This window comes from Sceloporus occidentalis, unplaced genomic scaffold (genome assembly GCF_023333645.1).
Source record: "Sceloporus occidentalis isolate IW3139 unplaced genomic scaffold, rSceOcc1.0.p SCAF_15, whole genome shotgun sequence".
Taxonomy (NCBI): domain Eukaryota; kingdom Metazoa; phylum Chordata; class Lepidosauria; order Squamata; family Phrynosomatidae; genus Sceloporus; species Sceloporus occidentalis.
In genome coordinates, this window is record NW_028316995.1 from 11,171,651 (window position 1) to 11,197,488 (window position 25,838).

The 25,838-nt window shown below is 36.6% G+C and overlaps 1 protein-coding gene across 1 annotated transcript; it reads right to left on the reverse strand.

Annotated features, from left to right (window-relative positions):
* Positions 1-16,874: 16,874 nt before the first annotated feature.
* ETAA1 (ETAA1 activator of ATR kinase) lies at positions 16,875-24,145 on the reverse strand. The gene is made up of 6 exons (XM_089481393.1): positions 23,941-24,145; positions 22,670-22,813; positions 22,250-22,326; positions 21,374-21,480; positions 17,387-19,356; positions 16,875-16,999 (listed from the first exon to the last, which is right to left on the reverse strand). Exons 1-6 carry the CDS (start codon positions 24,143-24,145, stop codon positions 16,875-16,877), a joined length of 2,628 nt encoding a protein of 875 aa, XP_089337519.1.
* Positions 24,146-25,838: the final 1,693 nt, after the last annotated feature.

A 25,838-nucleotide genomic window follows, 5' to 3' on the forward strand; every position in this document is an offset into this window, starting at 1 on the left:
TTGAAATTGAATATGTTTTTATCTTTCTATTTTCTTTTATCTTTCTACACTTTTATCAATATACATTGGCCTTTATTCTGTGTATATTTATTCCGTAAAATATCATATTCCTGTTTTTTAACTAATTTTAATCCAAACAAAAGACTTTTAGCGGATTATGGAAAACTGTCAATCTTGACAAGTAATAACTGCAAAGAAAAGTATGGAACTGCTGTACTGAAAAATTGTTAAGCGTGTGAGGCATACTAAAAAATAATATATTTCCCACTTTACTATGGAGTCAGCATTTTTAGAACCTTTGAAACCTGTTACTATTCCTATCAAACCCATTCCAAGTTTCTCGACTGCGGTTAATGAAAGATTGTACATAGGCTGAATGAATGGTAGATGTCAGCTATTGCGTGATGGGCAATCATCAATCATCCATTGTCAGTTATTTCTGTCTCAGTGAGTAAGCCTTTATTTAAAGCATAAAGCAAGAATGTTGCCAGACCACAGGAACAAGCCCTGAGCTGTTTGCAGGTGCTGCTATTCACAGCTGTCAATTAAACCCTTGACATTTCCATAATGGCCATAAGGCAAAGCATATGCAATTGATATTTTGTATAATGGAAGGATCACAATTTTAGCTATTAGTTTCTCTCCTTTTTCTTGAAATCATGTCTTATAAATTATTTTTACAAGTGATATATCCATACAGCAACATTAAAGAAATAACAAAGCAAGGAAACAAGCTAAGTGAGAAAAAAAAAAATTAGACAGTAATTATTAATCCCCCAAATCCTTGCAAAGATTACAGGATTATTTGAAACCAACAAATTTACCTTTTTCATTGTTTTGTTTTTTTCATTGCTTTGATTTTTTTAGGTCTAATATATAATTTTCTGAAAATTGGTGGACTAGGAGGAACTTTAAAAAAAAAAAATTACAATACTTAAGTAACTATAAGTGGAATTCATCAAAGTAGCTGAATGTTATCGATCATTGGTAATAAGTAGTTGGTAAAATCAATCAAGAGGATTTAACATTTTTCTCTGTAATCTACAAGTGTATCGCCTTACAAAATAGGCTGAAGTTAAGTATATATATCTCTGTATGTAAAAACAAAAAATATTTCATCTTACAAATAGATTCAGACTTTAATTTAGGCAAACAGATAAAATATACCTTTGAACTTGTGTTGAACTACATAAAAAATAATTTTTAGCAATTTTGGTAATAAAATGTCAAACATTAAAACATATTTTTTATTTTATTTACATCATAAAGGAGATTTGGACAAAATGTATACATAACGTGAGTTATACCAAAATAATTATCAGATAAAAAGCAGAGTCATATGATGTTTTTTTAACAATACCATATGTGAATCATTTATGTTGTGTCATAGAATGAGTTGTGACTGAAAACAAGAAAATCATAATTTTGCTGTTAACTGAAGGGCAAATCTTGTAGCATTCTTGTGAATATATATATATATATATATATATATATATATATATATATATATATCATTACATAAGTTATGGTGGGTAAAAGGTGATGGAAACCCTTCCACTTAAATTTAAGGGGTAGTAGAAGTATTATTAAACACTCATCTACAGACACCAGACAAGCCAGAAGGCTTGCTTTTCCCTCAGAAATCTAATGGTGCTTTCACAACCACAAGGGATTCTGGGTAGGCACATGCAAATAAGGTTAACAATTATCACCTTTGCCTCTATATCCACTTTATACATGGATCCCTTGAAAGTAATTGCCCGCTGTACAAGATAGCCTTTAGACAAAACTCAGGAAGAGGTACAATAGCCAGATCACCGCTCATGGACAGCTGTTTCGTCCTTCATGGGACTAGTCAGCATGAGGTTGTGATACTGGCTTAATAGTTGAGGCTTGGGGTAGCTAAGAAATATCATTACATAAGTTATGGTGGGTAAAAGGTGATGGAAACCCTTCCACTTAAATTTAAGGGGTAGTAGAAGTATTATTAAACACTCGTCTACAGACACCAGACAAGCCAGAAGGCTTGCTTTTCCCTCAGAAATCTCATGGTGCTTTCACAACCACAAGGGATTCTGGGTAGGCACATGCAAATAAGGTTAACAATTATCAACTTTGCCTCTATATCCACTTTATACATGGATCCCTTGAAAGTAATTGCCCGCTGTGCTCAACTATTAAGCCAATATCACAACCTCATGCTGACGAGTCCCATGAAGGACGAAACAGCTGTCCATGAGTGGTGATCTGGCTATTGTACCTCTTCCTGAGTTTTGTCTAAAGGCTGTCTTGTACAGCGGGCAATTACTTTCAAGGGATCCATGTATAAAGTGGATATAGAGGCAAAGGTGATAATTGTTAACCTTATTTGCATGTGCCTACCCAGAATCCCTTGTGGTTGTGAAAGCACCATGAGATTTCTGAGGGAAAAGCAAGCCTTCTGGCTTGTCTGGTGTCTGTAGATTAGTGTTTAATAATACTTCTACTACCCCTTATATATATATATATATATATATATATATATATATATATATACATATATATATATATATATATATATATATATGTATGTACAATGGCATCACTTAGAATTTTCTTATAAATCGAAGTAATTGTATGTTCCAAATGAACTGCAACAGGTCTGCTGAAAAGGTTGTTTTGTTACTCTTGAGTTTTGTGACATTTCATGATCAAGGTTGTGATCGTATTTTCTTACCTTTTTGTGGCTCTGCAATAGCAGTGGAGCAGGGAACTGATTAGCCCTCAATCACTGTTTTGGGGGAGTCAGATGATGAAGAAGAAAAAGGAAAGTCTATGCCATCCCACACACTTATCATTCTCTGTTCTCTTTAGATATGCAACATTCGGTAAAGATAGAAATATAGAAACTTGGTCTTAAGAAAAGGACGCAAGTCATGGGAAGCCTTCTGAGGCCTTACCCCTAGCTTTTCTTACTATGTCCTCTGTTATGCAATCCGTCATTCCACCTGGTGTATTTCTGCAGGCACCACTGCTGATGGTAAGTGAGTAAACCCTGGACCCTGTCGCATTCTATTGGTTACTATGGCCATAATACAACTTTATTATACACTATACAAGAATAATTTTTCACATATGACCACCTACAGTCTATAACACTATATATTTCCCATTTATACCTAAATATACATACTGGTTATTTTTAAAAAGTTTAATGGTATCAAGGTTTTAAAAATTGTCTTATCATTGCAATTATGCACCAGAATTGTTTTTTTTAAACAAGTTCTCAAATTTTGTATTACTGTTTCTATCATTCATCATGTGGGTCTGGTCGTAGCCCTTCTTGCGTTACAATTTTTTTAACTTCTTTTTTTCTTCACATAGATCAGTTTTTACTGGAATGCTGGTCCTCTTCTCATAGCAAATAGACATAACTTTATCAAAAATAAAAATGCATGAAACTATTCAGGAATTCTGTAAAAAGGAGTAACATTCACAATACTCAAACTTAAACCCAATGTTAAGGAGTGGCTTGAGAACCCTTGCTTTCCATATGCAATTTCCCTTTAGGGCAAACAACTAAAGCTTCTTATATTGCAATTATTTTAATAATCCAAAGCTTAACTGAGAAAAATACAATTTAGCTATTATGTTATACAATAACACAATTAGCTAAAAAAAAAGTAGAAAATATTGGAAATATGTAGCTAGGCAGTTTAACTCTTTGTGGGCGAAAAAGGATACATAAAAGTTTGGATGAATCATCATTACATTCATAATATCAGAATGCATATAGTGACGTGATGCACATAATACTCTTACTCATAACTTCTCACATATCTAGAGAGGGTATGAGAATAAATATATTTGTTTAACAGTACCACCTTGTATATATATTCAAAGATGTATGCGGTAAAAGGTAAAGCGAAAAGGAGTTGTTAATTTCTTTTTACAGTTAACTATTAACAGTTACATACTTTTTATAAGAGCCTAAGCAATCACCTTGTTACATTTGGTCTTTGTAGGCATTTTAGCACTGAAAACATTAAGAAAAGAACAACAAAAACAACATCAAAAGAGTTCAGCTGGCAAAACTAAAAAAAGTTGGTTCTCTTCTTCTTCTTATTATTATTATTATTACTATTATCTTTTATTTATTTAGTGCCAACAATTTATGCAGCACTTCTTACATTACATTTATTCAAGGGGTATGACAAGGCTAGAATTGACAGACTAAGAAAAACCAATACATTAGGTAAAGAGAGCCCTGATCACAACCTTACATTCCTTATTGGTTCTTCCCACATTCAAAGTATCTACATTTTTGCATTTGTTTGAATCAGAACAAAAGACCTTAACTTCTCAAAGGTATACATTAATGTTTCCAGAACTAAGAAAATGATATATTTTCGCTAATCAGATTACAAATTTGGCTCTTTTTTTTGTATGTTGTTTTTCTGTGTCATTGTCATATATGTGTTTAACTTTTTGCGCTCTCTATAAAGCTGAATATTTCTAAATATTACCTAGATACCAGAGGCAAACTCATGTATCTGTTACTTAAGGGATGAACTATACTAATTTAGAAATTTCAAGCATGGCTGAAACACTATCTGAAGAGCAATTAAAGTTTAAAGTTAGCCCCACACAGGCAACTCTTTAAATGAGGTCAACAAATGTTGCAATATATCTAGAAGCACAACATAACCCTAATCAACCTTGTAAAGATCTCCCATATCAGTTGTTCAGAGTTCGGTTACACACGCATCGTGCGGCTTGTCTAAATAATGTCATTTTAACCATCCTTTTTTCTCTTTTTATAACAGTGTAATAAGATCTAAGCAGTAGTTTTAACACAGATATACAAACTACATATTTTATGTGCATGTTCAACATTAAAAGCATCCTGATTGTTTCCAAAAAAGGAAACAAAATAATTAGTGATAATTTAAAGTTTTTTCTCCTTGAGGAGGCAATTGAAGTCGGTGGGCAACATTCAATGATGTACACTGAGCAGCCCCTTTGAAGGGCATGCAACAAAAATACATACAAAAGTCAAATCATTGTTACATTGAGAATGCATTTTTAAAGTGGGCTTTCTCTTCATGAGGAAAAACAAATATAAACACAGTGGTTATGAATGAAGCAAGTAATATTTTGCATCCTTTTAATAAAATGTTAAATTTTTCCACTTCAGAACATCAAAAAGTGTGATTAATGAACTTCAGGCTTTGGGCCTAACTTCTGTTGTATTTTCTACAATATGCCTTTGACTCCTTTAGGTTGAAAACATTAAGCAACCAACAGCAACTCTTTCTCATAACTGCACACAAGGTCCAATAAGGAGTATATAGTAAGATACAAGTGTATTTTGAGGTAATATTTTTCTGAAACTATTTTGATGAGCGTTAATGCATCACCAATTCTTGGTTTAAACCAAAAAGGCCAACTCTTTAATTGGACACCATCTTTAAAATGAGTGACCTTTGGATAAAATAAATAATAATAAAAAAAAAAAATTCTTGCATGCACACGTATTTTAAATACATTGAAAGAACCCATTAATCTATATGAGTAATGCTGCAAGACCTCAGCTTTGACCCTAACTCAGTTGGTGTTTCAAAAACAATTGTAAAAATAAAAGTTTTATGGAAATCCTTGTATTTTGGAACTTTCTAAATATCTTTAGAAAAGTTTTAAAAAACAAGGGTTTTCATAACTAGCTTTAGAGAAATCCCAAAATACAAGCATTTTCATAAAACTTTCTTTCAGTTATTTAATTATTGTTGCGGCTCATAAGCCCTATGTATTGGCTGATGAGCTTGGAAGCGTCCTTATGTCATGCTAACTGTTCTGTATGATAAATACAATCAGAATTTTATTTCCAGATTGAAAGTTTTCTTATTCAACGAAGCTGGCCTAAATCCAGAGCACCTGAAGACATTCAGCTATGTGAACGTAAATGAAAAGTTGCAGCTCAGCCTCATATATTATCACAATGCCAGATTTCCCTTGTTCTCTATAAAAGGCAGATATTTCACACATCTAAATTTCAATTGCATTAATGGCTATTGTTTTCCCAATTACTTTGTTCAGTCTAAGCTATAATCAGCCAAAGCCAAAAAATGATCAGCTCTACTATATACTGGTAAAAACAAGTTAAGTGTAATTATTAAGTGCAAGAAATATAGAAACAGGAAATAGAAATAAATCATTAGTCTGACAATGACATGACATCCCGCAGGTATAACGTAATAAAAGATTTGACATAATGTAATGGGAAAGGGATACTGTTAAACAAGGTAAAATAAAGACATAAAATATGATTATCAATTGGAAAATAAGAGAGACAATTCTATTGGACGACTGCGCCAGCTGGAAAAAAAGGAAAATCAGCAGAAAATAATGAAGTTGAGTATTACTAAAGTGAGACTCTGTATTTATATTCACTGGGCCTTGTGGAACCATGCACATTAATATAAACTAAGCAGAGGGAAATTAATGAGGGTGAGAGGATATATAATTGATGGATAATTAATTTCCAGAACGTATTTTCTCATACCAAACACTAGCGCTGTCAAGGTAAATGCAAGATGCATTCTTTAAGGAAAAACGTATTAATATAATTAATTACAAGAACATCTGAAAAGGAAATTGAAGCTAAGGCTTCATGTCAGAAGTTTGTATGTTTTTTATTTTCAATACCAGAACAGCTATGCTGAATGACAATTGCAAGTTTGCATGTCTCACACAATACTGGTTATTTTATTATAACTTCTGTATTTATCCACTTTAATGCATATAATAGCTGAGAGGTCCCTTTAAACTATCATGGTGTTTTGCAGAATCCCCATATGTATTTGTCTGTACTTTTATATGCATTCTATTTGATTTGGCTGTCACGATTATTAAGCTCTAAAAAATATTTAGGGAATCCACTATTAATTCAAAATTTTCTAAGCAACTAATAAGGCAATGCAAAGACTGAAAGTGGATCTATCACTTCTCCAAAATTTTACATATTACAAGTAGGACTAGACAGAAATCTGGTTAAATTACAGTATTTTGGAAGTTACCGGTGAGCTCTCTGGATTTGAGATGGAGCTGGTGGATAAACCATTACTTCCCCGAGTCTCCAAGCAGGGGGCAGCCATACCTACTTCCCCTCCATTCCTCAACCAGCTTCAGGTCGCTTACCCTGGGACGTTCCCAGGTATTCAAGTAGCATATGTTTTCAGATAAACAAAAAAACAAAAGTTAAAGACATATTATAGATTGCTACAACTAGCGCTGTTATCAAGGACATACAATCCCCTGGGCTGCTCTCATTTAAAAATTTTGGGCCTCTACCTGAAACTGTATTTGTGTTTTACTTGCAGTTCCACAAATAGCCACTATTTACAATAGGGACTTCTGGCAGAATTTCTCAGACTGATCCTGTTCTCCTTTCATGCTCTTTCTATGCATTTCCTTTCTGTAAATGTGTTTTGGACAGGCCTGTAAAGTGCGCGTTAATGGTGTTACTGCAGCCTTATCACTGGATCACATGGCTTGATTAGCATTCAAGACTGAATGGTGCCAGTTCTCCTCTGCATGGGGGTCACCTTGGATGATTACCATGATGGTACGCAGTTGGGTAAAATCCCAGTCCCTAAATTGATACTGTGACTGAAAACTGGTGGCAAAAACCCTGTACACAAAACCCATGGCAATGTTTCAAAAAGTTGTCATTATGGAAAAAATGCAGAAAAACGCAGCACTTGGAATAATCAAAGCTATGGATGTACATGCAATGTCTCATTATAAATAATAAAGCTTTTCTAGTAGAAAATTATATTCCAGACATGAGAAGTTGACTCCTGTCTATGATAAACAATGTACCATAACCTTTCAGCATTTACAAACATTCTGCTTTGTTTTCTAATGGAATAAGATAGAAATATGTAAATTTGTGTTTTATTACAAGGAGGGAACTAGGGCAGCATCAATGATTAACTGGTATTAAAGAAATTCTGAGCTCCTGAGCTACATTTGTATTAAACATGGAAGATGTATTCCGGCAAATATATTGTAGCTGTATACCTATCAAAGTATAACACGGGGAATTTTATTAAAATACCAAAGGTTTACCGCAATGCCTTTTGAACAGAGATGATGTCCAGCAGCATACAATGGCTTGATCGCTAATACTAGTGATGTATAACTAACGTTATCCTTATATTCTCACAGTAGACTTAAGGTGGCATTATCCAATGCATGATAGATGTTAAAACCTTATGGCTGTATATCAAATTAAGGACAGATATCTATACAGAAAAGTTCAATGCCTGGAAGATTAAAAATGTTTAATGAAAGTGCCACTCTATATTTCACCTATTGCAATTTTTTACCCTTGTTTTGGTATATTTCTCAGATATGCAGAGTTTGCTTTTTCCAAATACCAAACACCAAACATACTTTGGTTTGTTTCGAAATATCACTATATCCAGGACCGGCCTTTGGGGTGTGCGACCTGTGCGACTGCAGCGTACCTACCGGGGGGGGCGGTCCGCACCGGGTGCCGCTCATCAGGGGGGCACACGGCACCCCTCCAGAGATGGACAGTAATGTCCGCCGCTGGAGGAGCAGGCTCGCAAGGGAGCGGTATCGGAGGTCTTTAACAGACTTCCGGCTCCCTTGAGTGATTTTAAGCCGGTTCAAGGATCTCCCTTGAACCCGGCTTAAAATCACTCAAGGGAGCTGGAGGTCTGTTAAACACCTCCGATACCGCTCCCTTGTGATCCGCGCGGCAACAGCTGCTGTGCGCCGGGGTTTGTTGTCAGATCCCGGCGCACAATACTGAAGCCGCGCCCACCGCTGTCCGTGCCCTCTGACCCGGAAGAAGACAGAAGAACTGAAGAAGAGGAGCGAAGAGAAGGAAAAGGAGCTGTAAGGAGAAAAGAGGAAAGGTAGGAAAGCATTCAGTGAGAGTGAGAGTGGATTGGTGTATGTGTGGATTGGTATATGTGTGGATTAGTATGTGTGGATTGGTATGTGTGTGGATTGGTATATGTGTGGATTGGTATATGTGTGGATTAGTATGTGTGGATTGGTATGTGTGTGGATTGGTAAATGTGGATTGGTATATATGTGTGGATTAGTGTATATGTGTGGATTGGTAAGTGTGGGTTGGTGTATATGTGTGGATTGGTATACGTGTGGATTGGTATATGTGTGGATTGGTATACGTGTGGATTGGTATACGTGTGGATTGGTATGTGTGTGGATTGGTATGTGTGTGGATTAGTATATGTGTGGATTGGTAAGTGTGTGGATTGGTATACGTGTGGATTGTTATATGTGTGCATTAGTATATGTGTAGATTGGTAAGTGTGTGAGAGTGATGGGTGTTATGCTGTACTATTTCCAATGTCTTTTTCATGATCTAATTATGCTCTAAAAGTACATCATAAATCCCATCATTCTATACTGTTCCATACAGAGCTGGGAGGCAGAGGCCTTGCACCCCCACCGCAGGACTCCTGAAAGGTAAGTGAACTTCAAAGAGGGAAAGGGTAGATAGTTAGGAGGGGGTAGATAGGGAGAAGGGAGTGAGACAGGGGAAAGGGGGTACATAGGGAGAAGGGAGTGAGAAGGGGTAGATAGGGCAGAAGAGAGTGAGAAGGGGTAGATAGGGCAATCATACTATCATGCCAAGTCTGCGAGTAAATCCTGGAATCTGGGTATGCCTGGGCATGATAGGAATGTGATTGCTGTTAATCATATATATATATATATAATATTATTTAATTGTTTTGTCCTATTTTGGTGTGTTACTTACTTTAAATAAAAGTGTTAGATTTTTTTATGGTGTGGGGGGGGTCATCTTCGGTTTTGGCCAGGTAAATGCTGCACTTTCGGTTTCAGTCCAGAATTCGTTTCGGTGCATCCCTATTACTAAGCCAGACAATGAAGTGGTAGGCCTACACCACATCAATGTTTGGCGTAGTATATAGTGATTGGGGTTTTGTTACAAGTTTTGTTACAAGTTTTGATTCCTTTCTTTTTTTGGGATGGGGGGGCGCCAGAAGAGTAGTCCGCACAGGGCGCCAGAACACCTAAGGCCGGCTCTGACTATATCTGACTACATTAGTGGTTATATCTGACAAGTAGTAATCTGGTTAGCAGCTGGTAGTAGGCTAAATTAGGAAACATAGAATTTGACGCCAGAAAAGAACCATTCTGTACATTGTTCCTGATGTAAAAATTACCATTAACCCATTTGCCGTCTCTCTTTGTTCACACCAGTGCAAACCGTGTAAGTTTGTCCTTTGAAAAGAAGTTAGCCCAGCTCAATGTATAGTTAATGCGGGGTAATATGTATAAAGTAATTGTTCAGATTTAACTTTAAATTATTCAGGTCCAAAGTAGTCCTTCTTGCAGGAGCATCTCACATGAGCTGACCTTAAATGATACACAAACCTCTTCAGTTTCAAGAGATCTCCTATCTCCCCAACAAGCCCACAAAATGCTGTGACACACGAAGGAGACCAATCATCCAAAAGGGAGATCAACGTCTAGTAATGCGGCCCCGGGGCTGCCATTTTTCCTTCATCTGCCCTACCCATGACTTTTAAATAGAGAGAAGGGAAATGTACAGGCTTGATGGGCTAAAGACTATTGCATTACTATTCTATTGTTGCATGAGTGCTGCAATATGGCATTCTTGCATAGAATGGTTACTTAATTCTCTTCTCTGGATGAAAATGTATTTTCTACAGAGAAATTGATATGAAGTAAACAGTGAAGTGCATGCATAGCTTAGCTCAAGGTGTGTGGTTTTGTGGGTTTTGAACAAGAGCTCCGGCTTTGCATTCCTGTGTTCGAGCCTTGCCTCAAATTCAAATATTTCCCAGAAAAAGTGAGTCTGAAAGCGACATCAGCCAAAATACCAAAATGAATAAATGTGCTGATTTGCAAGGCAATTTAGCATGTTTAGAGTGAAGTTTCACAAATGTATTTGGCTGGAGATGTGTGGTTTGTGGGGAAAGCAGGAATTGTGAACTTCAGAAAAAAAAAGGATTTATTTCACTGCTCGCAACATTTTCTGCTTTAAGAAAAGGGGCTCTGCCCACAGAAGTTTGTCATTACATGCTTAGGCCATTATCACTGTCAACACTATGCCACTTTTTGACATTGAAATTCATAAACAATCTATTTTATATTTAAGCGCTATAGGTAGTGTCTGAGTAGACCCTCGTGCACAGTGTTTTGAACCGGCACCGGGAGACAGGAGCGTATCGGGGTCATGTTAGAGAGGTAAGTGGAGGATGGTGGTGGTGGTGGCATGTATGTATGTATTTATATATATAAATACATACCCAGGAACTCTCCGACGTAAGTGGGAACGCCGCCGCCGTCAGTGGGAACTCCCACAACATCAGCGGACCGCCCACCACCTGGCCAAGTCCCGCAAGGGAAGGCTCCGGGTAGCCGGAGCTGAGAAGTTCCCAAGTATGTATATATGTATATATATATATGTATGTATGTATGTGAACATTGATGTGTAATTGTGTGTGTGAGCACGGATGTGTAGGTGTTTGTGTGTGAGCATGTATGTGTAAGTGGGGTGAGCTGGAGTATGTGTTAGTTTGTGTAACTTGTGTAAGTGTGTTTACATATGTGTGCCAGAGTGTATGTTGGATGGGGTAAAGACAGGCACAGACCAGCTGTTGAAGTTGGGGGGCCCTGGACAATTTTCGCACGAGGGCCCTGTGGTTTCTAATTACGCCCCTGGCAACACCATATAATTTTAAAAGGACCTCTTAGCTATCATCTGCTTTAAAATGCATATGATGGCTGGAGAGTTATTTTAAGGTTAATGTAAGCAATCTAAGCGAGTTATTCATTTGTCAATATTCATTATTTAACTAGCAATGTGAAGCCAAGAATCCTAGAAAAAAACTACACTGTACAACTAAGTATTTTATCCCTGCTTTTACACCGGGATGGATTAACACACAGACACCTTAATGCAAAAGAACATTTAAAGGGAAATTAAGTAATTTGTTATAGAAAGTACAGTAGATCCTGTGTAACATTTCGGCATACCAGTTAGAGAGTGTAAATTGAAGAAATTGCCTCAATTACTAGATTTACACTCGTCTCTAGCACACATGATAAAATATATCTCCTGCGTCTATAGATCTTCACATTCAAATCCTGGTGGCTGTCAGGGGGCCCAAATGACAGCGGCAGTCAGTCCCTAATGTAATGCCAGGGTGAATTTCAAGTCACGTTGGTGGTTAGTGAATATATTCATATTAAATTATTGTTTAAAGTATATCCTATATTCAAGAATTTAAACAAAAAGTTGGGGGGAGGGACATATCTCAATGTTTATTTTGGTTGAATTTGGGAAATAACACATAAAAAAATCGTTCCAAAAAAAATTTAAATAAAAAGTGAGAATAGAGCATTTTCAGCTGTAAAACCTAGCCCTAAGAAGTACATAGTAAATATTATTATGTATCATTAGTTTTCATTTAAACATGATAAATCTTATATGTTTTCAGCAATTTGATTTAACATAAATGAACATTTACTGCTTATGTTAAACCACTTGCTAACATAGAACTTTCCAGTTAAGATGAGAGATATGCTGTGATATTTTTTCCATTAATATTTTACGGCTAAAACATACTTACTTAGGACAACTCTAATACAGGGATTTACCAGGTATGTTCCAAAGAGCACCAGACATCTATGATAACTTAAGTGGTGAGGACAAATCTGCTAAAAAGAAACTTCAAACAATTCCATTTTTGAAATACAGATGTAATCCATCCAACGTTTGCTAAGGGAACATACCAGAGTAATCCCTGGGCTGAAGTTTAAGCCGCTGTGGGCAGAAAGTTCCCAAATTTCAAGATGTTGTGGCTACCTGTGGCTGTCACTATGCGCTGTCAAGTAATCTAGGCATTAACCATGATTTACGAGTTATGACATGTTCTTCAGGCACATAAAACATACCAATTTAAAAAATAATATAAATACATGACAATACCAATTTATAAAAAAAAATTTAATGTGATTACTGTCCCACTTTGATATTGAGAGTGATTACAGAATGAAATGGTAAAGATGATACCTTTATTGGCTAATTGAAGTATAATAGATTCTAAGCTTTCAAGATTATCTAGGTGTCTTCTTCTGATATAAGAGACCTAGATAGTGTGTTATACTCCAGTTAGCCAATAAAGGTATTATCACATTGTATAGCGCTATGGAATATGATGGCAGTATATAAAACAATAAATAATAATAATCTTTTACTAGATTTGCTCTATCTTTGCTTTCTTTGGCTAACATGGTACAACGCTATCTGGGGTGGACTGGGCCAAAATTTTTAAGAAAGGCCAGTCTGACTTGGATTGGCCCATTCACGGAGGCCAGAACTCATTGTGGTCACATGAGGCGTTATGTTACATTACCCTGCATGAAAAAAGCAGCTAAAATGAAGGCTCATGGAAGGGGGGGGGTGGTCCAGTGGATGAGAAGGGAAAGAGTGAGAGAGAGGGTAAGGGAGTTGATAGGGAGTGAATATGTATGTATGTTAAGTTAGTGTGTATGTGTGTGTTAGATCGTATATTAGCATGAGTGTATACATGTGTGTTAGCATGAATGTGTGTGTACATGTGTGTATTAGCATTAGTGTGTATAAGCATGTGTTAGTATGAGTATATATGTGTAGCATGTGTGTGCAATGGCAAGAGAGAATCCAATGCTACTGAATTTAAAAGCATCACAAGCATTCTTGCTCTTGGCCCTAGAGCAAATATTTTTCTTTACCTCAAACTAAAATTTTATTTTAGAATTTTCCTATAAAACCATATTTCCATTTAACTATAGAAGCTCTAATGTACAAGGAAAAACCCCGTTGTGCTTTGATTTGTTTAAAGGCTGTTTAGCAATACTTATGTATCCCTTTGCATAAGCTTTAAATGAAGAAAAGGAAACCTTGAAATGCCATCAAAGCAAATGGTCTGTGAATGTTGTTTCAATGCTCGTCATTAGTCGCCTGGATATTTTGCTATAGAGCTTGTTAAATGTTTTTTTTTTTACTGTGAAGGGGAAGGTAGAACAAAATGAACATCTTGGCACAATGACTTATGATAAAATTGCAGGCCACATTAATTCTTACTTGATACATAGAATTAATTATAGGATTAACATCCGTTATGAATTTTTGCCAAAGATTTTTTTTCTTCCATTTTTTTTTAAACCAAGAATAGACCCAAGGCTTTTTTAGTACACTAATGAAATTGCAAATTGACTTCTGTTCAAATGATGCTTGACTAAAATGAACAATTAAAAAAGTATTGGGCTCAATGAGATAGATGATCTTATCATATTAAGGATTAATTAGTCTGAAGAACTATCTTCATTATGCAGCATTCATACAACAACAGGAAAATAAAGTGTAAAAAGAGAATAACCCGAGTATCCATGTGTTTTAATTCATTCACGGCAATTTTGTGGACATGAGTTGGAAAATGCTTCTTTTACCCAAGTATAATATTTATGAAGATTGTGTAGTTCTCTAAAGTTCCCCCTTTATCAGCAAGCATCACTTCTGTGTCCTACTGGTATGCTAAATTAAAATTGAAAAGGCTAATTGATCATTATGTTTTTTTCTAATTATGAAATTTCCTTATTTTTCCATGAAAACAACTAAGTGACCCCAAGCATTTATACAGAAGTATATAATATATATAATATATATATATATATATCTATATTATATCATATATATTAACACATTGATGCAGACTCAATATTTAAAATAAATATTTTTAATAAAAATTCTAGTCTTGATTTATAATTGAAACCCTCTTTCATTCCATCAGGTACCAAGGTGGAAGGATTATACGTCCAGTAGGATTTTCCTCGTATAATTTACGATTAATATTCCCTTTGCTTGGACCCATAGTTAATCTGCATCTGCTTCATAAGGGTTTTTTGCCTTCCTCTGGATCAACACAGTAGGGACACAATATGTATATAGGTTGAACTTGATGGACTTTGGTCTTTTTTCAACCTTATGAACTATGTTACTATGTTACTATGTTACTAATCTTGCAGTCCCACATAAAGAGAGCTTGTTTTTCCAGATCCGAAGTTTCAATCGTAGCATATCAGAGCTGACAAGAGGTCTTGTAGGTTACTTTTTCGATGAAATGTGGTAGTTGGAGGAGGGATATTGCTTAATGATAGATCTAAGAATGACATTGACCAATATATATATGTATAATTTACTTAACATTTTCCAAACCCATATCTAAGTTGGCTATACTGGTCTGTTTAGGTTCATTCTGCATGGATTTTTCATATAATAGTGTATTGTAGTCAGCAGACAAGACTATATTGTAGGAATGTTTGTCATTAAAAAAGGTATCATCTGCTATTTTAAAATCAGCTAAGGTAGAACAATGCCATTGTGTTCTTAGATATTGTCCAATTGGTATGTTACGTTCTAGGGGGGCGACGACTAGCCCAGTTCGACAAACTATTTGTGGATGTAGATTTTCTAAATAAGCTTTTACTCACCCTTCCAAATTTTGTGTCATTAAAAGATCAAAAAAAAAAAAATCAAGGACTCATCCAGACATTCATTTTAAACCAATATCATTAATTAGTAGATATACTAATTAAGTCATCACCACTCAGACGAAAAAAAAAATTAACTGTCCTGATTCATATCATGAGGGACATACAAATAGAGTGATACAACATCCAAACTGGCAATTTTGCCTGATCAAGGTCATGTGATAATTCTACCTTCTGTAATTGGCGTTTGGCGCCTTTCACAGACTTTGCTATTATAGATCTATAATCTGAAATAATGGGTCGACCTTGAGGATTTTTTTCCTTCAACTTCATGCATTTTAGGTAAACAATAGAATGAGGCTATTGTTGGATTGGTGACACAATGCATTTGTAATAATTTGTAAAAAATGTTAGTAATAAAACCTAAATTCCATCAATAATAATGTACAAAGTTGTTAAATGTATTGATTTGTCGGATAATTCTGAAAAGTTTCTATAACATTGGGTCTCACTGAGTTTTTTTTAAGAGCTCGGCACTCTGAATTAAATTGTCACAATTAAGGATCTGTAATTTTTCAACAGCTATAACTGGTTGGAGGAACAACTTGTGACTATTTCATCATATGTAATATATTTGCTCTCTTTTTACCTTGTATCAAAGTCAGAGCCTCCTCAGCCTGGCTATCTTAGCATAAAAAAATGGCTGCATAGTTTTGTATTTGTAGTGGGTACGGGAGTCCTGCTCACCAAATATCATGCCATGGTCCATGGGTACTTCTGCAGCTTATTTTGTCTTCATGGGGAAATAAACATCTACATTACACATTCCCAAATAAACTTTTACAATTTTGAACGTTTTATTTTTTTCTTTCAAGTGGTTCATGGAGTGATAGGAAGTCTTATTCAGCACTGTACACGAGTACAATGTTAAAACAAATTATGATTCTCTTTGCAAAAATCAAATATATTTGACACAATTTGAGAAGATGTTAAACCTAAAGTAGTGTATTTAGACTTTAGAAACAAGATGCATTTTTTAACAAGGAATAAAAAAATCCTTATTTTGGAATAAATCTGATAAATACAATTAGCTTTCTTAATCCTGAACATACAGGACCTTTACTTATGATACAAATATTACAAAATAAAGAATTGTTTACCACTGTAAACACATATATATATATATATATAGATAAGAAACTATATTAAAAATAGCGCTCCCAAATTTGTCATGCTTCTCACGGAGAAACTACAGTAAGAAATGATAAAAGGTACAACCAAAGTCAGTAACCGGTTATCGTACAAAGCTAAGTGCGGGCACACTCGTTGGAAAATGTGCGCGCTTTCATTTGTCTGCGAGCCAAAGCTTCTTGCTTTTTTCTTTCAATTTCTTCCATCGAACACTTCTTATTTCTTTCTTCAGAAACGAAAACTGAAAAATAAAGTATTAACAGGTTAGACTATACAATTTAAAGAAAATAACGATTGCCAAATGTATAGTTTCCTCGTTTAAGTAAAATACTTTTTGGCACAATTACTGTGGAATCTTGGAATGTCATGTTTGGGCTTAGAATTTTGTGCCAGATTAGGGTTTGTATGTAACATTATCACAGAATTTGTTACTGCCCCTTAGTAGGGGGCACTGCTGACACTGACAGCAGCGCCAAAGTATATCTCAGAAACAGCACTCTATTGATTGCCTTTGCCAAAATCAAGGCACGGTCCCTATGAAAATCCAGTAACGCGTTCTATACGCAACAAAAAGGATCAAGATAATGCTGTGAGACAAGCGGTGCACTGGAAAAAAAGGCCTACTTACCTTTGGCAGACTGTAACAAAGACTCTGATAGATGCCTTTTCAAAGAGGGTTGCTGACAAGGTTTGACATTTCCGTGGAAGAAGACATTACTTTCCTTCTCATTTGCACCTGTATCCTGCAAAGTAAAGTCTTTAGAATTGTTCTGTTCAACAACTTGTGTGCTATTTGAATGAAGAACGGAAAGCTGTGAAGGTTTAATCCGTGTAAATGAGTATTTCGAAGGTGCCAGTGAACTCTTTGATGAGGATGCAGCACTTTCATGCCTTACTGGATTTTGCGAAAGTGGTTTTACTGTTTTACTGTAAGAACATTGCCCACCAACAGGCACAGAGGTGGACCTGCTTAAAGTTACTTGGCTATTTTTTCTTAAGTCATTTTGACTAGCAGTCAAAGAATTCCCACGTATTCTGTATCCACCTCCATGAGTAGTAGCTTTGTTTGTTGATGCGGTAAAAGGCAAAGATGGTCCATTACATTTATTTACAACACTCGTGTTGACCACACCGGCAGCAGTGATCTGGGTTCCATCTTTATATTTTTGTACTAATTGTCCTTGATTTGTTCTTACTCCCACATTTGTGCTGTTCTTGAAGTTTGAGCCAGCAGAATGCATGTTTTCACATTTATCAACTTTATCCTCCACTTGTGTCTGAGTTAATTTTTCTACATCATCACATACTTGATACAGCAAATCATCATCCTCTTCATTAGTTTCCCATAGGCCATCAGATTCACAAAACATATCAAGGATCTCATCGGAGAATTTGGGGTCATCCCATTCATCGTGGTGGGCAGAACTTTTGTTAATATTCCCTGCATGTTTTGCTTGTATAGTCTGGGGGAAGGTCTTTACAGGAAGACCGCTTTGTTGACAATGGGATGTCGGCATTGTAAAGCTTCTTGTCCTTCTACATTCCTTCGATGTTTCACTTTTGAAACTAGAAGTGTTGGGGAGATGTTCACTAACAGCGGGTGTATTAGTATGTTTTGTTACAGATCGCACTGAATTTACTTGAGATTTTAACGGTACCCGAGAAACTGCATTGGAAAAAGGCTTTGCGTTAACGTTTTCACCCTCATTAATATCAACAGCTTTGTTCAATATACAGACCTTTTCAGGTTTGTTAGTAATAGGTTTTTCAACCACCCCTGGGTTTGATGTTCGTGGTACAAATTTAAAGTTATTTAGTTTATTAAGACCTGATGAGGAGTCCATGCATTGCGTAGGTGCTTTTGGTATTTTAGAGCTTTCAGCAGCTAAAGAAATTGGATCATTGAGACAAAAGTTGCTAGTGGGAGAATCATCTTTAGGAGTCGCAATCAAACTAGGATTTTGAGTAATTTGCATAACAAAAGAATCATCGAGAAAATCAGTTTCCCAATCATCGTCAAAATCATCTGTGGCGTTTGATACTTTCGAGTTTAGAGAAGTCCACTCAAGAAATTTTTTTTGTGTTACATCCTGTTTTGGGTTGTTATTGCTTACCAGGGTGTTCAATATATCAGAGTTCGATTGACAATTTAAAGTATTTTGTTTCGCACTTGATGGCTTCTCACAGATTTCACCATGATCTTTAGCATGCAGGTGTTTTTCGTTTGTATTGTCTTTTGCCTTTATTGGAGGATCCTGTGAGCTGTTTGCGGAAACATCAGATAAACCCTGGCTTAACCGTCCACTGTACTTCTGAGTAGAAGAGTCAAAGAGAGCATTAAGAGCTGCTTCAGCTTCCTGGTCAACAGATCTCTGACTGCTTTGACTAGATGGTTGCGCACGTACTGAATTCTGAACCTGACGTGCAGATTCCAACTTAGGTGCAGTTGCTTCTTCAGAGATATTGTCCATAAACGGCACGTGATCATTGTTCATAACACTTCCTACATAAGCAGTTTTATCTTCTGAATGTCCCATGTTTTTGTCAAACTGCTTAGCCAACTTCATAAGTTCGTCCTCTTTTTTGATTATTCGTGACCTTTAAAAAAAAAAAAAAAAAAGTATGGAATACATAAAAGAAAATCTCAGTAGGGTAATATTAAAGTGGGTATACACCGTACTAAATAGTGCTGAGTATATTACTACAGAAACATGTAAGAGATAACTGTCCCCACGATCCGCAGCCTACTGAGATTACCAGCTCCCACAGAGCTGCATTGAACTGACATGGGCTCCAATTCACAATAAATTGAATTCTAATTTTATAATGTTAAATTATTAATATTCTGTATTTTAACTATTTTTTAATTACATAACTCAAATTCTACAACACTATATAATGAAATTATACATAAAATTTACATTTGAAAAACAAATGAGAAGCTCTTTATTTTAATCAAGTTTATTTTATTGAAATGGTTTGGATAAGAATCTAAAGGTTTTTTTTTATTTAAGATTATAGTTCAAAGGTTATTCAGCATGAAATATAGCATAACGTGAGGCTGTATATCCATGCAATATTTACATTTTTGGTAAATTCAATTATGTTATTAAGATAATCTAAGTTATCTGCAAGCTGAGATAACATCCACTTTTTTCACAGTAAAAATGGTACAAAATAAACAAATTTCAGGAAAAGACCATAATCATATTGTTGTTCTGGATCTATGTACAAACAATGAGCACATGACTTTAAATGCTAGGTTTCAAGATTGCTTGGAGTGAAATACATCTGTACCAGGTTCTAGGTGTTAGGAGGGAGAGACAAGCAGTACAAATGAAAGTGAAACCATCTGAGCAGCTAACAAACCTTGAGATATTTGGGCACGTAGCTTAACCCCTTGACGACAATTGACGTGCCAGGTAAGTCACGAAAAAAAAGTCAGTTAATGACAATTGACGTGCCTGGCACGCCATGACTTTAACCCCTTAATGACAAAGCCCTACACATGTACGGGCTCAAAATGCATTGTTTTCAATGGGTTTAGGAACAACCCATTGTCCTTAAGGGGTTAAATGGGTGTCCTTAAAAAAAACAATATATAACTTGTGTGGCTTTAGTAAATGGGAAAGAAGAAAATTACAGCTAAACACGAGCACCGCAGAAATGTTAACAGCCATTGTCACGAAGGGTACAAAAAATAAAATCAGCCATTGTCATGAAGGGGTTAAAGTTCTTTATTCCCTCCCTTGAAGAGCAAAATGGCAGCAGGTCGCAAAAGAAACCCAGTTTGGGAACACGTTTCTCTGCCTATGGGTAAAGCAGGTATGTGTACACAATGCAAGCAACGCAAGAAAGAAATGCAAGGCCAGGTGGCATGAATGAAACATCATGAGAAGTGCTGTGATAAAAGGAACATGTTTGGAAACTTCTCAATTAAGAATGAACAAATTGTGAAATCGGTTGGGGCCCAATAAAGTAGGAATGCTTGTTTTTCTTTTCCAGGTTGTGAACAGAATGAAGATGAGTCAGCTGCAGAAGACCGTGTTAAGTTTTGAATTTGGACCCAGATGAGTTTTTTTTTTTTTTTTTTTTTTTTTTTTAAATAAGTTTAACCGGTTCAGTTAATAAACAATGAGGTTTAAGCAAATGAGACTTTACATGTAAAAAACAATTAAAATCAAGTGTGACTAGTGATTTAAATTGACTTGTTTAAAATCAAGTTTACCCTGCTGGTTACATTTTTGTTTTTATAAGTGGAAGATTTGGGGTACATAACACACTCATCACATAATGAAATGTACACATTTGATGTGATGCATAAGAGGACAAGATTAAGATATGATTGGTGAACTGAACAAATGCTGCAGAAGGTTATGGGCCATATTTTCCTTATTTTAGGAAACATTCCACCTTGTTATAATGGTGGGGGTTTTACTCAAATTAATCAAAGTTCAATCTAAATATTTGACTATAGAATTATTGAAAATATGTTACTCTATTGTACAGCTCAAAGATGAGATTCATCGTGGAGGATGGGATATTTTCCATTCTACAGTAAAACAAGGAACAAATAAAACACGGACAAAAAGAACGTTTTAGAAACTATAATTACCTACTAATTTTAGTCCTAGGTCTGGCTACTACTGGCGTAGACGGAATGGCATCATCACCAATCCACATTCCCAGATAACCCGCATCTGCATTGGCTGGCTTTTCATCCTACAGAACACAACAAAACCAAACAAGAGACCACTACGGTGAAACAGATCACTAAGAGTTTAAGGCAGTGACATGCATTATTTAAACATCATCCATCTGTGGAAGAAAAAGTTAGAAAAGATGCAAAGCTCCATTCATTTCAAGCCCTATAAGAACACACAAGAGCTCGTTCAGACTTTAATGACTGTGACCAAGTTTTACATCTTAAGTCTTCTTATAAACACTGCGCATGTTTCAAACATTACAATTGTATGGTTATAAGAGTACTTGTGTTGTGTCAGTACATCCTCCTTAAATACAACTGACTAAAAAAAAATTATACTTTCATTTGCAGCAATAAAAAAGTTTTGTGTTCTGCATGCAATCTATATATTTGTTTAATAATTTCAAGGTGCCAGAGAACAGTTGTATGCCAAGCAATGACTGGCCATATGATCAAAAAATGGTTAAAAAAAATCCGAACGTTGACACACATCTCTGAATGGTATTAGAACAAATAAATTAAATACTTCACCTAATATTTACTGTGCTACTAAAGACATTAATATACTTAAAAGAAAAAGTCCATTAACCGTAGCAGTAAGAAAAGAATACTTCAAATAAAAAGCATCAACATGTTGTATAATGAAAGGCATAATAAGGTATAATGGATAAAAGCTAGAGCAGTGCTCACATATTCACACAAAGCATAAAGCAATATTGATTCTTCTACTGTCGTAAAAAGCCACAGCACAGTATCTGAAACCCAAAAAACCTTTCAGGAAATTACCTTAGGAGCAATTCTATTAACGATATCGGAAATGTCAACCGCACATTTGCTTGAAGTCTGTTTTCTCCTTCCATTTTCTAGAAAATAAATTATGATACGGTAAATAAGATTTAGGTACGTTTTTAAAGGATACATCTATTTATAACGGTGGGAAGTCTGCAGAGCTGCAACAAACCAAACCGAGTAGTGAAAAAGTCTTTACATATAGTATTCAATACAGTACACTTTTAAAGACTGATTCATAACAGCTTAAAATGATAATGGTGCTAAATTTGCATTAGAAACATAAGAAATACAAAACTACAAAATGAAGCTTGTGTCTGGGTTATGAGGTTGTTCTTATATCCACGTGCTTTAACCATTCACTAAGACAATTTTGCTGAGCTTTTCCTTTATTTAAAAAACAAAAACAAGAAATACCTAGCTTAAACGGCGTTGGCGAATGGGGATCCCAGAAGATTTCATGCTGTTGATCTGTGTCGTTGGAAGGAGAGTTGATAGTTGATGACCATAGTTTGTTTTTAGAGAGCCGCTTTGGAGTTTTCTTGTTTAAGCATAATTCTACTGAAAACATTTCAGAGGAAAAGTAATGAATGTTCATAAAAAAAATATTAATCTCACACAAAATATCACATGAATGACAACAATGGCAGCCTCCAAGACTGCAAATATTAAGAAGTAAATTGGAGCAGCATGAAAAATAGAAGAAACCCCCCCACACACACACACTTGTTCCCATGGTTCTCTCCCTTTAAGAACAGAAAGTATCACCCAATATGGCCAAGAAGTGAGAAGTAGCTATGCGGGGCTTCAAGAATTTAAGTTAAACAGATACAGTTAGGATACAGACTTTTGTGTAGCCTTTAACAGCCAACCATAACTACACACCGGTGCCAAATGCCATTGTTCCTAACCAAATAATAAAGTGATGCACCCAACCTATTTTGCATAGGAACAGACACGTGACACGCAACTTCTAATGTCAGCTCTCCAATTCAAGCAACCATAGCACCGCTGTCACTCTCCTGTCAACTACCTGGTGACACAAATCAGTCGGGATCACCGGGTAACTGTGCATACAATACGGGCGCGATGAGTTTCCAATTGGCCTTTGGGTAATAGCCAAATGTAGGCCTCTTATCTTAAGGCCTTCTGAATGCTATCCTACGGTTTTGGATTATCGTAGGTCCAGCTTGTAACAAATGCCACCTCCAATATACAGAGGAGCAACTATAGGAAACAGATCTCTTAAGTTCTAAAAAAATTTTTTTCCAATAAAACATATTACCTTCTACTAAACCTCTAACCATACTTATTAGTTATTGCTTTATATAGCGCCATCTTTTTCCGCAGGGCTGTACAACTCGACTTAGAGAAAAAAGGAGGGCCTTGCTCAGGTGAGCTAACAATACGGTCCATACATTGGCATCAGCATATGTGACACGCAACTCCGGTGCATCCGAGGCATTCACTTAACGGTCACCGCAAAGCTTACTGCTGCCTAACCCGTAGGGAACAGTATGATACTTTGGTATGACATTATGGTGCATTGGCACAAGGGCTGTGTTCCTGTACCTATAACTATCATGTAAGTCAGAGGCTGAGTGCTTTATACACAGGAATACACTTATGTTTACGTTGAACCATGAATTGGGGTCAAACAATGGGTTTTTAGAGCTCTCGGCCCTCACCCTCTTCCCTTTCACTCTTAGTAAGCAGCGAGGCATTTGAAGTCGGTAACTGGGTCCCCCCGGGCTTCCTGCTACGGCTGTGCTTCTTGGTGGCCTTGGTCGGGGTCTCCCTGTCCGAGCCTCCTGCTTCCCTGCAACTGCGTCTCCTTCCGGCCTCCTCATTCTCCTCCCGGACTTTCTCACTCGGCAGCTTCTTGCGGCTCATTATACGTTCCCGGTATCCGCTTGCATCCTAAGCCAACAGTTTGCGGCGGTCCTACTACACTTTACTACGCTATACCATCAGCACGACACCGACATCTTTCCGGCTGAGAGGCGCTCGATGATTAGTGGGCTGGAAGAGACAGTTTCGATTGGACAACTCGGTGACGGCGTGACATCATCACGCAAGTTCAACGAACTCCGTAAACGTACGTTTGCTTGATTCGTGTTGCAGAAGAGGCGCAAAAGATATTATTCGGGTTTTGAGATCATGGGAATGGAACATGCACAGGACAAACTATAATATCTGAAGTAAATCCATATGATATGATGAATGCGTTCATTGATTCTTGTAGCTTTACCAGGCGGTATTCAAAGCGCCCAGAGCATTCTGGGAGATGTAGTCCATGAAAGAGCACCAGAAAGTTGTTATAACAGCACGGAATTATGATATTGTGTCGATTCCCATTCTGATTTTCATTGGAATTTCCTTTTTTTTTTACTTCATGAAAGAGATTTTACCACGAGATATGAAAAAAGAGCGTTTGCACATTTCAACAAATAAAAGTATCTAGGAATGTTTACATCCTCCCTTACTAGTGGAAGCCTTAGACAGTCATGACAGTTGAGTTGAAGACCAATACATTCCGATTGTATCAGACAAAGGAGGCGCATATTATAATATGATTTGCTTTATCTAGAATTTTTTTCCTTAATTTATTTTTATGTTGCCAGGTTTCACTTTAATCAGTTCTATACTTTTATTTTATTTCCATTTTTCTCTTAATTTCAATTAGTTCTGTTGCGTTTTTTTGCATTTTCTTCTTCCTACGCAGCTTCTTAACGCGGATTTAATGCGCCAGTGCATGTAGAGAAGTAATGGTGGATGGTGCAACATTCATTCATTTTAAGTAGATAGAGTGAAAGTTGCGTCGGAGTGAAAGATGGGTTACTGATGATTGGAAGAAAGTCTATGGCAATGTTTTTACCAAATTTGGAGATGGAAGACCTAAAAAATTTTCTCGAGAGCAAAATATAACCACATCCAATGCCAGCAAGCGTCAATGAAGTAATTCGGATGTTGAGAAAGAAATCCTGGAGATGACAGCCAAAAGCCTTATGCCCCCCCATATACCCCCCCCCCCGACTAGCCACTGCTTCTGACTCCCTGGTGGGGGCAGCGGGTGTTGGCCGTTGATGAAATTAAAGGGGCCGGCGTGCATGTGCCGTGGGACGAAGTGCTGAGGAACGGCCATTGGGGGGCGCAGTGCGTGCACGCCAGCCCCTTTAATTTCATTAGGCGCCGGCAGCTGGAGGAGGCGGCTTTCAATCCCGCTCGCAACAGCTCAGCGGCTGTTTTGTATGTCGGTTTGCCAGCAGCCCGGCCCTGCAGGCAGCGTAACAGTTTTGGCATCGGAGCAGTTTGCACAATTACAAGTACTCGTGCAACTGCTGTGTAACGATACCGATACCAGTATCGGTATCGGTGCCCGCTTTCGAGGTAACTGCCGTAGAAGCCGTTAAAAACACAGAAGTGTTTGATGTCACGTCATGAACACCCTTTCCTGATATGTCATGTGTCTCTGTTATGACACTGTGCTCAGGAATGGACCCCTGAGCAGAGTTGGCTGGCAACTACAGAACAAATGGAAGTGTAGACCACTACTGCAGAATATTGGACCATATGGACAATACAA